Source organism: Thunnus maccoyii, chromosome 2 (assembly GCF_910596095.1).
Source record: "Thunnus maccoyii chromosome 2, fThuMac1.1, whole genome shotgun sequence".
NCBI lineage: Eukaryota > Metazoa > Chordata > Actinopteri > Scombriformes > Scombridae > Thunnus > Thunnus maccoyii.
The window spans coordinates 7,615,703-7,630,925 of record NC_056534.1 but is presented as its reverse complement, the minus strand read 5'-3'; the positions used below and the strand labels follow the sequence as shown (position 1 = coordinate 7,630,925).

The 15,223-nt window shown below is 39.5% G+C and overlaps 1 protein-coding gene across 1 annotated transcript in view; it reads right to left on the bottom strand.

Annotated features, from left to right (window-relative positions):
* LOC121905536 (voltage-dependent calcium channel gamma-2 subunit-like) overlaps positions 1 to 15,223 on the bottom strand; it is a 68,321-nt gene that overhangs the window by 13,561 nt on the left and 39,537 nt on the right. Inside the window, exon 2 of the mRNA XM_042423839.1 lies at positions 9,062 to 9,145. Coding sequence (XP_042279773.1) covers positions 9,062 to 9,145 — 84 coding nt within the window. The remainder of the gene's footprint in view (positions 1 to 9,061; positions 9,146 to 15,223) is intronic.

Genomic DNA, 15,223 nt, shown 5'->3' with positions numbered 1-15,223 from the left:
TTCGCCCACGTGGGAGAGCCCAGCAGCAAAGAACGTGGTAGTGGGAACTCGGCAAAACAGCTACAGGGGAAAAAGTATCTGTGTGTGTCTGTGTGTGTTTGTGTGTCCGTGTAAGGCTGACAAACATGTTCACAAGTAGAATTGTTTAGAAAATTAAGATATTTCATTAACAGAAATCCTTATTTAGAAGGAGAATAGAAGAAGAAGAGTATTTGTGCGTCTGTGTAAGTGTGTACATCTGTGTAAGTGTGTGTGTCTGTGTGTGTTTTTGCATGAGTGTTGTGCACACAGGGAGATGTTTGCGCAGCCTGCCAGTCATTACCATGCCGTATTACTCCTGTAAATCGTGACATGCCTCCATGTCGCAACTCGCCTCCCATAAATAGCCGCTGTGACATCAGCGAGTTGGATGATGTCATCAGTGGTTGACGTCATGTGTCTCCTAACATCCCGATCCGGAGTATTAGCATTATGTACAAGGATCCAGCAGTCTAATTATAGCAACGGCAAGACTGCGCACCGCATCCACTTCGGAGTGTTCAGAGCAAATCAGGACTCTGTGTGTGTGTGTGTGTGTGTGTGTGTGTGTGTGTGTGTGTTCTTGTACTTCTATCATTGTAAGGACCAAATTTTAGACCTCAAAACTGAGAAAATCTTCTTCTTCAAAAGGCTGTTTGAGGGTTAAGATGTGGTTTCAGGGTTAAGGTTTGAATTAGGGTCACCCAAGTTTTGAACTTGAGTACAACTTTGAGATCCTTTTTATGCTATTTTATGCTCCTTTACTCTTATACTTTTACTCCATTTTAAAGGGAAATATTGCAGTTTTTTTTTCCATTAAATTTATTTTATCACCTTTAGTTACTAGTAAATTTGCATATTAAAAATTTACACCAAAACATATAACCCAATTAAGTTAAAATGAGCTTCACCTTGACTGGCCACAATATAATATAATGAGTACATTTGCTTAGATTACCAATGTAATTACTGGAGTAAGATTTTAAATGCAGGACTTTTACTCATAATGAAGTATAGTTTTACTCTATGGAATTGCTACTTTACATTAATTTACAGTAATACATTAAGCCACTTTGTGTGGGATTTAAAAATGTCCTGCTTTGGCGCCCCCAGTGGTAGTATCAAAAAATGACACTGTGGCAGACTGCATGAACTTGACCCAAGGGAAGTGAGATGATTGGGCTGAAAATGCCACATACTGCACCAATCATCACCAGCACTGTCTCATTTTTCAACAAAAGTTAGGAAATCAGTATAACTTGGAAAGTATTGTAATAAAAAAAAAAGGACACATAGGCCTTTAAATAAAAACTCTGAATGCTTTGTTGCACCACTGATTAGGGTTCGAGTTAGGAATGTATTAGAGATGGTTTTAGGGTCAGGATCTAGGAAAAGCATTGTATCAGTGAGGGTCCTCACAAGTGTAGAGTGTGTGGTGTGTGTGTGTGTGTGTGTGTGTGTGTGTGTGTGTGTGTGTGTGTGTGTGTATGACTGTGCCTTGTTCAAGCCAGTTAGGGCCAGAGCTGAGCTGTTGGCCATATCTAATCCCATTCAACAGCTCCATGCATGATACGACACACACAGACACTTCACACACTCACACTCTCTCTTTCTCTCTCTCTCTCTCTCTCTCTCTCTCTCTCTCTCACACACACACACACACACACTAACACCTACAAAAACACACATTCACGCACTGTGTGTTATATATTTCACACCCTTTCCATCTAACCCTGTATACACACAGCTCCTATACTATCCTAAATGTATTCTGATACACATGCATCCATGCAAACACACACACACGATGGCTTATATGCCCACCCTCAGTCTTAACTATGTATTTTACACTTCACATCATTTAAATTAAACCTAAAACACACATGCTGTAGTTCCTATGCTATCTGAGTCTTAAAAAACTCTTTAACATGTCCACAAACACACATTCAAACAGAGATAACCATGCATTATGCTTCACAGTTTAAAACCAAAACACACACTGCCTCTGTTGTACCGTTTCTGTGTAGAAATGTCCATCAAGGGTGGAAATATTATTGTAATTTGAGTTAATTTGTCTTGCAAGTGCAGCGAATGTACAGGGATGGTGACACCAAGAGACAGGCTGTCACCTAAATCTGCGATACAACAAATATCCACTCAGGTTTCAAGGACAGCAGGAGTTCTTGTGCAATGATAGCGGACAGTGGAAGAGATATGATGGGCAGTAGGCTATACATCAAAAACGGGCTTATGTAGGACATCACGGAGTCTCAATAGACTGAGGTCAATGTTATATTCTTGTATCATCTTTGTTTCTGGGAAAGCTCATGACTTTTGTTTCATGCCATTCCAGCTTCAGTTAAATGAAAGGGGTATACCTATACCTATACCTATATATAGTCTAGATTTTAAGATTGTTGTTTAGGTATTATAGTAATTTATTAGTAAACTTATTAAGAATTCCACATATTGTCTTTTTAAGCTTCAAGACTTTAATTAACATTATTTTTCTTTCTTTCCCATCAACTGTGTGTGTATCGGTTGATCTGGGTGATGAATAGATGCATAAAATTGCCCTTGAATTTAATTGAATTACATTTCGGTGCATTGTTGGTCTGAAAGTATACTTACAATTCTCATACCAACAGTCAATGTTGATGATTGTGATTTACTGAATTGTCCACTATCAACTTTCTATTTGTCTTTCTATTTAGAATGTGAAGTAGAGCAGTGAAGTGATTCATTTGTCCAAAATGTTGGAACTGAACTGAAACAGACCGGTAGGAACTTGCCCGAACCTGATGTGCATAAATGAACTGTCAAAAAAGAGAAACTTTTCCAAAAAGGACCCGAGCACAGTCAGACTTGATCCTACGAGACCCAAGGATTATTAGACTTGATCCAAAGGTGGTAGAGAAAACATCTACACTGCAGAGGTATGCAGTCGAAAAGAGAATAAATGTAAAGTCATAAAGCTAATTCCAAAAATAATGTGTTCATATACTTCAAAGACTAATTTAGACCGAAGATAGATAATCATTTTCTAACCAATTTAATATCTATGAATTGCCAACACCCCCCCCTCCCCCCAAAAAAACAGTATACATAGCTTTTTTTACTTCATAGGTTTTTTCTGACATACCAGCTGATAAGAGCTGATACTGAGACCAATCAAGTCATTTCAGACCTAATTGAGTATAGTCTATAGTAAAACAACACCCTTCCCAACTCGATTAGCCAGTAGTTAGTATAATTTGGACCAGGTCCGACCCGGTCCGACTCAGGTTCGGGGTTGGGTCTTAGTTCCTTAAGACTGAATGAACATGTGAAGACCTCTAATATGAAGCGAGGGCAAGAAGATGCTGTAAAAACAACATAAAGCCTTGACATTCCTTTCCATTCCTCATGTAAAATAGCACTTTAAAAATATGCAACAAATAGAGGGATAATAATCTACAGCATTTACGTTTCAGATGATTTTGCTCCCTGAATTTGATGGGTACACCAGCAGGGTAAACTGTAAGCCCTGTCTTCTATATTATGCTGTAGTGAAAGATTGGGGTGGTGGCTCTGTCCTCTCTCTCTGAGGCTGCGGCTGATAGTACAACTGCTGCAGGAGGAAGGCTGACTGCTCGCCCTTACATAACCACATGTACAAATTCACCCAGAGAGGAGGGTGGGGGTGGGGGCGAGGGGTTGAGACGGCTCAGAGAGCGAGAGACTGAGGGAGAGAGATCGAAAAGACCCTCTGGGAGGACAGAGAGGATAGAAGAGGGAAGAAATGTAAAGAATCCAAAATGAATGATGACTTCGATCTTCAATGTAATATTGGCCTACTACTGTTTTAGTTGTTACAAGTGGTCCAAATGGTAGCGGAGTGTCATGAATTGTGACATTTCTGTCTGTTGCTACAATTGATTGGGATTGAGTTATCATCATTTTTTCACCAAAATTGAAACTTCTTTACATTCAGCCTAATGGTTCCACATCCACACTTAATAACACAGTGCCAGAAAACGCTGCTGCACTGCTCTCTGTGGTTAGACACTTTCAAGCATGTGGTGTTTCAGCCCAATATCCATACAGATTTTCACCCATATGGATGATTTCACAACTCACAATTGACTTTCCAAAGCCAATGTTCAGAGCCAATGCAGGAAGTAGTGTGCACTTTATGTAACGAGGAGGAGAGTAAGGGTGTGCAGGTCGGGGTGCTAGATGGGGATGGGTGTGTCTGACTTTCATGCAGGAGACCGGAGTTTGCATCCAATCACAGATCTGCAATTAGCCTTTTTATTAACGCTACACACAATCCTTGCAAAGTGTTGCCTAACCCCAACTATACCTCAACCATCGTTTATTAACAATAACCATGATCCTTCCTTTACCTTTACCCCACTTTAGTTGCTTGCATAGGTATTGTTAAAGATGTTGGAAGTGGACTTAAATAATGTAACTGGATGTAATCTTCGGGTTTTGCAGAATTGAACGATATTGCTATGGCAATAGAGTCGGGAGATGTTGCAGCAAATGTTGCCATCCAGGCTGTCCTGTAAAATCACTGCATTGGTTGTCAACTCAAATGACATGTTATGTTCAATAGCAAAGCAGAAGTAGTGTGACATTGCTATGGAGCTGCAAAAAGCGAATTTTTGCCCTGTCTCACTGGCATGTATTTGACCGCTGGACTGTTTGTGTTTATTTGCCTCAAACAGCCAAAATACCAACTGTACGTCAGCTGTAAGCTAGCTATCAACAGGCCCACCGACCTATTGGAGTGTTTGTGTTCGGCTCAGCTTCTGCCTGAACTTCAGAACTCACCAGAGACTCCCGTTCTTTCTGTTATTTCCCTCCAGTCTCTTTCCTTTCCCCTTTCGTTTCTGTATGTTTATGAAGTAGATTCATAAAGCTCTGGGATACATGTGAATTTTTTTGCGTCTTTCCCTCAATTCGTCCTGCCCCAGGCAAATTTGTGTCTAATCATGTCTTTCCACTGATTTTGACACGCCATGTCTATAATTTGCTTTGCCTTCTGTTTGAACACACAGTTAGGGATGAAATTCAGGGTAGATCTTTGGGTGTACAAATTGCCAGATTTCAACTCCTGAAACTGATGTTATCTTCCTGTCTTCTGTCTCCTGCTGATAGTTGATGTTGTTTTTTTTAACCACGAAGATAACCTTAACCTAACCTTAACTACGTAGTTAGTTGCTGAAACTTAACCAGACCTTTACCATTGAGGCAGCATTTTGTGGTGGACCCCTGCCATTGTTCTTGGACTATAAGGAGCCCACTAGTCAACAAACACTGAGTGATACTGTTTCACTTAACATCCATTGCAGTCCTTTTCCTATCATTACCTCAGTTTGCAGACAGTAAACACAAGATGATTCAACTTCAAGGAAACAGAAACCTGGAAATTGAAGAGGCAAACACTGAGGCTCATAGGGGGTTAGATAAGAACAATGGTTTCCCCTCTCTAAGCCCGTGAGCAAGGCACTCAGAAACCAACTAGTCCAGTAGATCTGCTCAGCTGCCAAAAGCAGGAGTCTGCGGTTGTATTGGGAAGCTTCCAGGTAGGAATGTGTATGATAATGAGGATGTGAAGCAGGAAGATCTTGTCAAGATAATCAAATGTTGCATAATTTCCATCTGTCAGCATGTGTCATCATCCACACTTTACATTGTCATTTTTAGTAATTTAGCTGACAATGTTATTCAGACTGACATCAGTAGAATAAGCTTTGATTACCATATCACTGATGATTACAGTAAACCAAAAGCAGACAGTGCAAAAGTCAGTTTGTCACTGCATTTAATTATGTAATTATGTAATCTTGCAATCCATTAAAGTGGTGCACAAGAAACAAACAGAATGAGAAGAGAAGGAATTGTACAAATGGTCGTGGCCACATACAAAGAAAAATATTCAAATACATACAGCATGTAGCTATTCACCAACCCCAGCTGAAACTGACTTTTTTGGCTACATAGCTAAATTAACAAGCCACATCATAACTTTGTACATGTACAAAACAAGTGCCACTTGTTTGTACATGCATTTATGACTTTTAAAGGATAAGGCTGTATATTTTCTTTCGTCAACAAATCCCCTGAAAAAAACAAACAACTATACCAACTGATCACTGATACTACTGATATAGCGTATTCCTCTATGCCATAGACGTCTTGGTCCTCAAAAACTATTGAACACACTGTTGCACTGTGGGCATTGTAGTCTATTTTGAATCAATCCTGCACACACATTCCTGGTACAGTAAATACTCACGAGCACACTTAATGCGTATTAATCTGCTGCTGAAAATCATCCCCAACAAAAGCACTATTTACTCATGTATGAATCGTATTTGCAAAGAATTACAGGGCTTATATCTTTTTTTCTTTTTAATAAATAAAACTGTGTTGTGACTCGTTATTTACGATTTATGTCTTCAGTAGAAATGACTGAACTTGGGGCTGAGGGCCACATGTAGGGTAGGGAAGGGTAGGGAAGTCCTGAGAGATGGACTAACACATTAGCTACAGTAGGTTTCCATTCAAATTTAGTGCAAATTGTAACTGAATTCCCAGACTATTGGCAAAAGAAAATTCAAATGAATGCGTGTTTCCATCCACTGCTGTTTTGCGAATATTTGGAGATAAACAGCTGGTGGTGCTATTTTTGAGTCAGGGCCATTAAAACATGTCAGAAGGAGAGGGCACAATGAAATGATGTAATTAAAAGAGTGCCAGTCATTTCTCAGACATTGAACCATGAAAAAAAAATGTAGAAAAGATGATGGACATATGACATCTGTTTGTTTCATTAAGTTTAATGGAGTTTACAGTCTCTTCATCGCTCCACACAGATCTGATGTTTCATCATGATCAGCTGTTATTTTTCATCTCTTCAGTGGAGTGAAAAATGCAAATTTTCGCTGTTTCTGCTGAGGCTTTTTATGCACAGATTGAAAAGATGAATAAAAAATGATGAATGGAAACCTATTGTTTGTTTGGGTATTTTCATGGGTTTTGTTGACAGTAAAAAAATATATAGAATAATGCCGACTTTATCCTTAAAGAAAAGAGATGATCAGGAGCTCCCAGCTGGATACATACAAAGTGGATGTAAAACAGGAAAAAGTAGAATAGAATAGTTTTTTATTTGGTATTTTTAAATTCTCAATGCAGTTGTCCCTATTGAATTTGCATGTGTATCAGTCATCTGTTATCATCAGACCATAGCTTGAGAAAAAAATACTTATTCTAATGATGGAAAGTATAAAAGACGGAGTGACAGCTGAAACAGCAGTTGCCCAAATCCACCTACTGATGACACTAAAATCTGTAGCAACAATGTTCACGTCACACAGTTACTTATACAAACACACGAGTGCACTTATATTTCAAATGGCTGCCATGGTGACGCACAGGTGGAAAAGAAGAAATCAGCAGGATCAGTGGTTCATGTGAACAAAATACAAAAAATTCAAAAAGGAATAGCAGCTTCCATCTTTTACTGAAAAACTGGCAACTGCTGTTGTGTGGCCACAAGGGTGTAAAGGATACCAGTGCACCAATCGATCAATATTTTATCTCTGTTCGAGGATTGTTTATCTGGATGGGTACATTTTTGGCACTGATGCCACCTCTACCTCTACCCAACAAGTGACTGTACAAATACTGTTCTTAGTTAAGGACATCTACTGTGGAAATCTTTGCACCTCAGTCATAAAACCTAAACAACTGCAGCAACTAATTCGCAGAAACAATTTACAAACTCTAGTCTCTGGTGAATCCTTTCCTCAAACCAAACTAGCTTCAGAAACTTCCTGCAAAATATTCCAAGTTGACCTGACGCAAACTTTCGTTCGCTCTCTGTCCTGTTCCCCATCATCCCCCGCTCCACCCCACGGCCTCCATCCACCAGCTGTCAGACAGGCGTGCAGGTGGAGACGGACAGACAGATGGGTGGAAAGCAAGAGGGAGGAGGAGGCAAGGGATGGACGGAAGGAAGAAGGAGAGGGAGAGGTGTGACCCACATAGCAGAGCCTGGATTATTTATAGAAGAAAGTGTCCTAATTGGCGAGCCGCTGGGAGAGCGACAGCACTGCACTGGTACCCTACTCCTTGTCCTTCACCTCCACAACCCTCCCTCCTCCTCGTCCTTTGCCATCTCCTGCTACCTCCACCTCCCCTCCTTTATCTTCTGGTCTTTTTTGTTCTCTCCCCAATTTACCTTTCCTCCATCCTCTTTCACATTCCTGACATCCTCTTCATCCTCTGACCTCAACCTTGTACTCTTCCTTGTATCTTCTGAGTGTCAAACTTTACTCCAGTTTGGCCTCCTCTTAGTCTTTGCCTTCTTTCTTCCTCTTTCTCTTCCACCTCCAACTTTTCACTACATCCGCTTCTCTCCTCTCATTCTGACGTTTGTCCTCATTGGTCAAGGTTGCTTTCCCCCTCAGTCCCATCTTTCCTTTCTCATTCCTTCTTATTTCAAGCTTTCAGTGTGATTCCCTCAGGGGGTCAGGTGACAGAGTTGAAGCTGACATATTGTTGGGCAGGTGTAACCACTTACACTCCAATGATCCTCCTAAATGTTCTCTTCAAGGTTAGAAATAACTTTTCCCAGAGTATGACAATACTCCTGCTGTCTTTACTTTCTTTCTACACTTCACCAAAACTCTATCAATGTCTATTAATGTAAATCCTATTTCAATGGAATTCATCATTCAGAAATAGTTGTATATTTGGAAATCTTAAGTAACTGACCACACAAACCAGAGTATAACTGGCATTCTGTAGGTTTTGACCTGCAAAAATCCACCTAAAATGTTCCTAGAATGAGTATGATTATCTGACAATGCTCTCCATGGAAGATCTCTGTCACAAAATCAACTGAGAAACAACTTAAAAGTGTCAAAACTACTTCATAGAAGCATTCCCGGCATGTTGGACTATATGACGTGATTAAATAAGAAAAAAAAACACATGCTGGAAATGTGAATGGATTGGTTAATTGAAGGAAAGAAAGACTCACGTAGGAAGTACTCGGAAGCATCCGCCTCATAGTCAGCGTCCTCGGGGAAGTGATCTATCTGCTTACACATGCCTTTAAAAGAACCTGTGTGAGAAAGAAAGGAGGGAATAAAGAGAAAGAAAGATGATGGACAGGTAGGGGGGGAAGCAGGGAGAGGGAAAAGAAAGAATTATAAATACACTCAAAAGTCAAAGAAGTCAAATTTGCACAGTTTCGACCTAAACAGTCGTAGCTATGACTGAAGAAAATGAGCAGTTTAAAGTGTGTGTGTGTGTTTCAAATGTCTATACATCACTTTCATTGCTGTAAAATAAGATAAAAGAAGGAGAGAGAAAGGAAAGAAGGTGAGCGCGAAAGAGGAGACGAAGGTTAGATGCAACTTTTGAGACAAAGAAAACAAGGAGAGGAAGAGAGAGATTAGTCAACAGCTTTGAAGGAAACATATCACAGGGCAGAAAGTGACAGACAGACAGAGAAGAAGAAGTTTAATCTAAACGCCTCGACAGAGCAGGCGGAGAGTGTGAGGAGCAGGAGGAGGAGGAGGAGGCAGGAGGAGAGAGTGAGCAAAATGCAAATGAAAGAGAGGAAGAAAGGAGAGCTGATAGTGCCGCTCATTAAGAGGGATTGTGTGTGTGTGTGTGTGTGTATGTGTGTGTGTGGGTGTGTGTGTTTAGCTTGGTTCAGCTCCAGTGGTAATTGTATGCCCTCCCAAACCACTGCAATTAAATGGGCCCTTGTTAATTGGCGATTGAAGGACGAAAGAGTAGCGCCCGGCTTTCAAACGGGCATCGGTTACACACACACACACAAACTCGCACGCTTGCACAATATGTCTCACAGCCACACACACACACACATACAGTACAAGCACATGCACTTACTGTAGCATCAACCCTATTGTCAAGAGCCTCGCTAGCCGTCTTTCTTACTCATCACGGTGAGAGAGCACTTACGGCTAAGTTTTCAGATTTTTCGCATTTTCATCATGACCACAGAGAAAAAAAGAACGATTTTACACTAAAGCCCGACACATAAAAGTGTATTGAAAGGAAAAAAAAAAAAAAAAAATGATGACAGAACTCTTCCACAAGCCTGTTTCATATTTACATATATCTTTAATACACCTCAGTCGCAGCCACAGCAAACACTCAGGCGAACAAAGTGTTTTTCATCAGGTAGACTTTGATAGATACATTAAAGATGCTTCACTAGGAAGCGGCTCGGAAAACCTTTCAGCGTGCTGCGAAATGCTTTCATCATTTATATAATTTCGGTGTGAACTGTGTGTAAGAGCTGCGTGTTCGAAATACTCGGTCGCTCGGTTCCAGGGAGGACTGTGATGAGCGAACGGTACTGCGTGTTTCAGGAGAAATAGCCTCAAACTCACATGCCCTTTTGTCTCAGTTACTTTGCTGTAATTCTTTGTTGTGCAAATACGAGGGATACTACAAAGCTGAAAAGACTTGAATCATGCTGTGTGTGCTCAAGAGGCTTTTAGTCAAATATAGAAATAAGTGTTAGATGAATTCTCTTTGCTCTCTGGTGGACATAATAGAGATCTCAGCATTTCCAAAAGGCTGAGTCATCTGTATAAAAAACATTACATCATTACCTTTTCATAGTTCTGATTAGTTTTGTCTTGATATGATGTTACTATCAGCTTACAGCTCCCAGCTGCATGACTGTTTACAGTTATCACAGTTCATATTAATGCAGTGATACATGTATGAAAGCATCATTAACCGTGTCCTGATTATTGAGAAGGGTTGATGGTACATGAACACAATCATCGGTAAATATATTTTTCCGTGCCAGCACTTTTCTTTGTGAAAAAAAGTGTGTTCTGTTCATCCTTGTAAAATATGAAAATTGTGAAGTGTACATCAAAACCTTAGACAAAAACATTCAATTCAAAGAGGAAGGCTTGTCTTGTTTGTGACAATGAGAGCATGAAAGCAAGTGTGACTGCAGCTTTACTTTTCCTGCTTTCATGGTCTTTTAGGAAGTAAATGTTTTTTTTTGTTGTTTTTTTTTCAAGTGTTGTTGAGCTGATTATACTTTAAATTTGAACATCACAACTGATTAGACTGGGTGCGTTTTGGACGAGTGTCCTGTAACAGTCAGGAGACAAAATCTGAATTCTTTGACTTCCGAAGGTTAAGATTATTTAACACATCTTTACAGGTGGAACCAGGTCAGCGATGTCACACATTGAACAGGAGGAATAATAATAAATTATTTATTGTTGGTTTTATTCTTATTCATTGTTACAGACCTTTAATTGTAGTCCTTTACTCAGACATTACTTGTCAAGACTAAAGATTCAGTGCACAATGCTGTATGTTGTAGGAAATCTGCCTGTTTTTTTTATTTTTCGGGTCTGTGCAGGTTAAATTAAACTATAGCAAACTTGCAATATGTCAACTGCTGTTTTGAAGTAGATACTATAGCACTAAAGATACAGTATAATTACTATACACACAAAAAAAAAATCACAGGGTTGAAAATTGACCCAGTTTGGCTTAATACTGGGTTAACCAATGTGTTGTTCTGATCCAGTGTTTGTTTGTTTTTGTGTGTTTAAATATTACTGTTTGGTTATTTATCTAAACTAAAATATGTTTATTTTGACCCAGAGTTATTAGATAGTTTTACCTTAAAAACAAATTTATTGCAAATTTAGTGTAAGTTGTACAAAGTGACGTGCAAATGACTTACAGTGAGTAACAAATAGGGACATGTAAGTTTAAAAGGAACTGGAGTAGAGTTTCATTCTACATCATAGTTTAGTTTACATAAATAATCCAGCAGTTAAAACACTACTCCTTGTTTTAGGTGGTTTTTATACCCATGGTACTGGGAAAGTTCAGTTTAAGGTCCCTGTTTTCTCAGGCTTTTTAGCTATTTTTGGACATTTTTTCATGTATTGTTTATATTTTTTAATGTATAATCTTTGTACTTCTTCTCTTTGAAATGTACCTTTTTTTTTTAAATATTGAATTGTTGATTGATTGACCGAGTCATTTATCACCCTGGGCGGGTTGGACGATTAACCACACCTGCCACCATAGAGCCTGCCAGCCTATCGGTGTGTATATATATATATGTGGGAATCTTACAAAGATCTGACTTGTTTCGAAACATTGTCTATTTGAATAACTCCTACTTTTTGCTGTATTGACCCTAACTGATTCAATTTTGACCCAGTGATTTTTAATGTGCAGCTCACCTCAGTTTGAAATGAAATCTACCGACTCAGACGATTAAAATCTACCAACGACGTCCTCTGCAGCGCATGATTTCTGTTATTTTCTCAACCATCTAACATACATGCTGCAATGATAAAAGATTCAAAATGGTGTCTGCTGTGGTTGCTAGGAGATTTCTGATGTGCAAAGTAGAAGATACTGAAGAAGACACTGTTTGTATCATCACTCCCTCAACTTTAATAATAATAATAATAATAATAATAATACTGCTCTGTATCTGTGTTTGGTTTTCAGTGTTCATTTACTGTTTGAATTCTGGCTGCTCCACATGAATTTCCCACATTATGTCAAACACATCAATTCAAGACAGAAACGCCATCATCTCCACTCTCTTTTTCCTCCATCACTCCGCCTCTCTCTCTCTCTCTCTCTCTCTCTTCCTTTCACACTCTCCCTCACTCCCTCCAACACATGCCCACCCACGCTGCAGCACAAGCACATGTAATCTGGAATTGCATTTTCCCTTCCTTCTCTCTGCTATCTCTCTCTCACACAACCCTCTCTCTCTCTCTTTTTTTTCTCTGTCGTATCTCCCCGTCTCTCTCTCTCTCTCTCTCTCTCTCTCCTTCCTCTATCTGTCTCTCACATACATACATGTGCCTGTACCCTGAGGACCAGATTCCCATTTGAACTGAGCTGGCAGCTCAGCCCTCCTCTCTTCCTCTACTTCCATCTCTCTCTCTCTCTCTTCCTTTATTCTTTCTGCAATTCACATTAAGGACACACTTTATTGTCTTGACAGAAAAGAAACCTGTGCAGCCTGAGCGGCACCGTTTGGATATGAACACGAACCAAAACATCACGTCGAGCCTCTATCGGTGTGTATTTCACACACACTTCCAGTCATCGCTGCACACACACGTCGTACTGGTTTGTCACATGTTCAACAAAAAATGTTACCACTCTCTCGTCAGATGAGTCAATCAGCTGATCGTATTTGTTGTCTGATTTAGTGAATGACAGCAGTTTTGTACTTGTAGCAGGTTGACTATGTGATCAATCACAACCAATATAATTTGCCATCAACACTGAAACGTCTGAATTGTAGAAAGGCAGTTAAATCTCTTTGCAATGTGATAAATGCACAACAACATTTAGCATCATTGTCATTACATAACAACAACTACAAAACACTGAAGTTTAACACTGATGCAACACGGAAACACTAAACAATGTGTATTAGGGTTATAAACCATACATTCTTCTCTGTTCAGATGTGAGACCAGCGTTTTCCAAATTCAGTGTGTTTGATAAGCCCACTCTTTGGGATTGAAAGACAGAGGCTTATGCCACATTCACGCTATGTCAGGTAGACGGGAAGGATCGGAAAGGTTCACGTGTTAAGGACCGGCGAGCGTTAACGTCATCTGACAACTCAGGAAGGTTGTGTGATAACAGAAATGGTTGTTTGAGGGTTTAAAATATACCGTGCGTTGACAAAATTACATTATATCCATTAAATTTGGGATAAATTACACTGAATGATGGACTTGGCTGATGTGAGGCGTCCATGTTTGTGTTTAAGGCACTTTTAATAATGTTAAGTGACGTTTGGATATTATTATTAAGATATACATTTAGTCATGTACATTACTTTCTGCTAACAATTCCTCAATGCAATGTGCTACATTTCATTTCATAGATGCAAAAACTACCGTTGTACAACCTGACAGAGATGATGTAAACTGATGATGATTAGATGATTAGTGTCTAAAAGTTCGATTCTCTGCTCACTATTGAGTAAACTATTTAATAACTTTTTACTTTTCACGGCAGGAACGTAAACCTCTGACCCTTCAAAGCAGGAAAAGCACAGGTGTGAATAAAAACACGCAAGATGGCTCCATTCCATTAATCGTCACGGTAAGCCGTGTCAGTGAGCGAGCATGCACAATATCAGAGCCCCGTAGCTGGCTCGCCTAAATGCAGCCATCATTAATGTTATTAATCCCACCTATGCTTTTCATTTTTTTTTTGCTATGAAATGAGTCCATTAAATCGGGAGTAGTGAATGAAACGAGGGAACGACTTTGGACACCGCCACTGTAATGGCTTACTGGGACACTTTGAGCTGTGGTTAATGTTATTAGTAACACCTGTGCTTTGCCAATTATGACAAGTCAAAATATCTGCTGTGAAAAAGGGTCTATTTATCTAACCCTTAAAAGCCCTGCACACACACACACACACACACACACACACACACACACACACACACACACACACACACACACACACAGGTGTTGTCAATTATCTAGGCTAATTAGACTGCTCCGGTTGACGTCAGTGTGGAGTTAGTTAGTCGCCGAACTTAATGAGCTAATAAGAATCATAAAGGTGTAAGTTGTGCAGGTGCAATAACACTGACTGTGAGGTGAAGAACATCTCAATCAAGCACAGTCTGTAAACACCCACACAGTCCTCAGAAGAGCTTTAATCAGGCAAAATAAGTGGAAACACCTGTGTGGGTGTACTTTGGGTATGTAGGGGCTTTAAACAAAAGTGCATATTTAACCTTTTATTCTCATTGGCCACGTACCTGTATATGCTACTATGCAAAAATATATATATAGCTAATAACCTTACTGATTACCATTTTAAGAGGTTGAAATGATATAATTTGACAACTACAGTAATATATTTTTTTGGGAATCCAGAGTTGTGTCTTTCCTTTGACTTCCAAAGTTATGATTACACTATAAATCTTCTGCTATTGAGAGTGTAACTTTTTCATTTTCAGACAATAACCACAACCTGATCCTAGCAAACGCAGACGTAAACACAAGCTAATAACATCCACCCTTTGGTCGTATGTTTCAAAATATGCAATAATATTATCGAAATCGTGTTTAGAGAAGCGGACATGTGCCTGGCCGTTTGCAGATTAAACTTC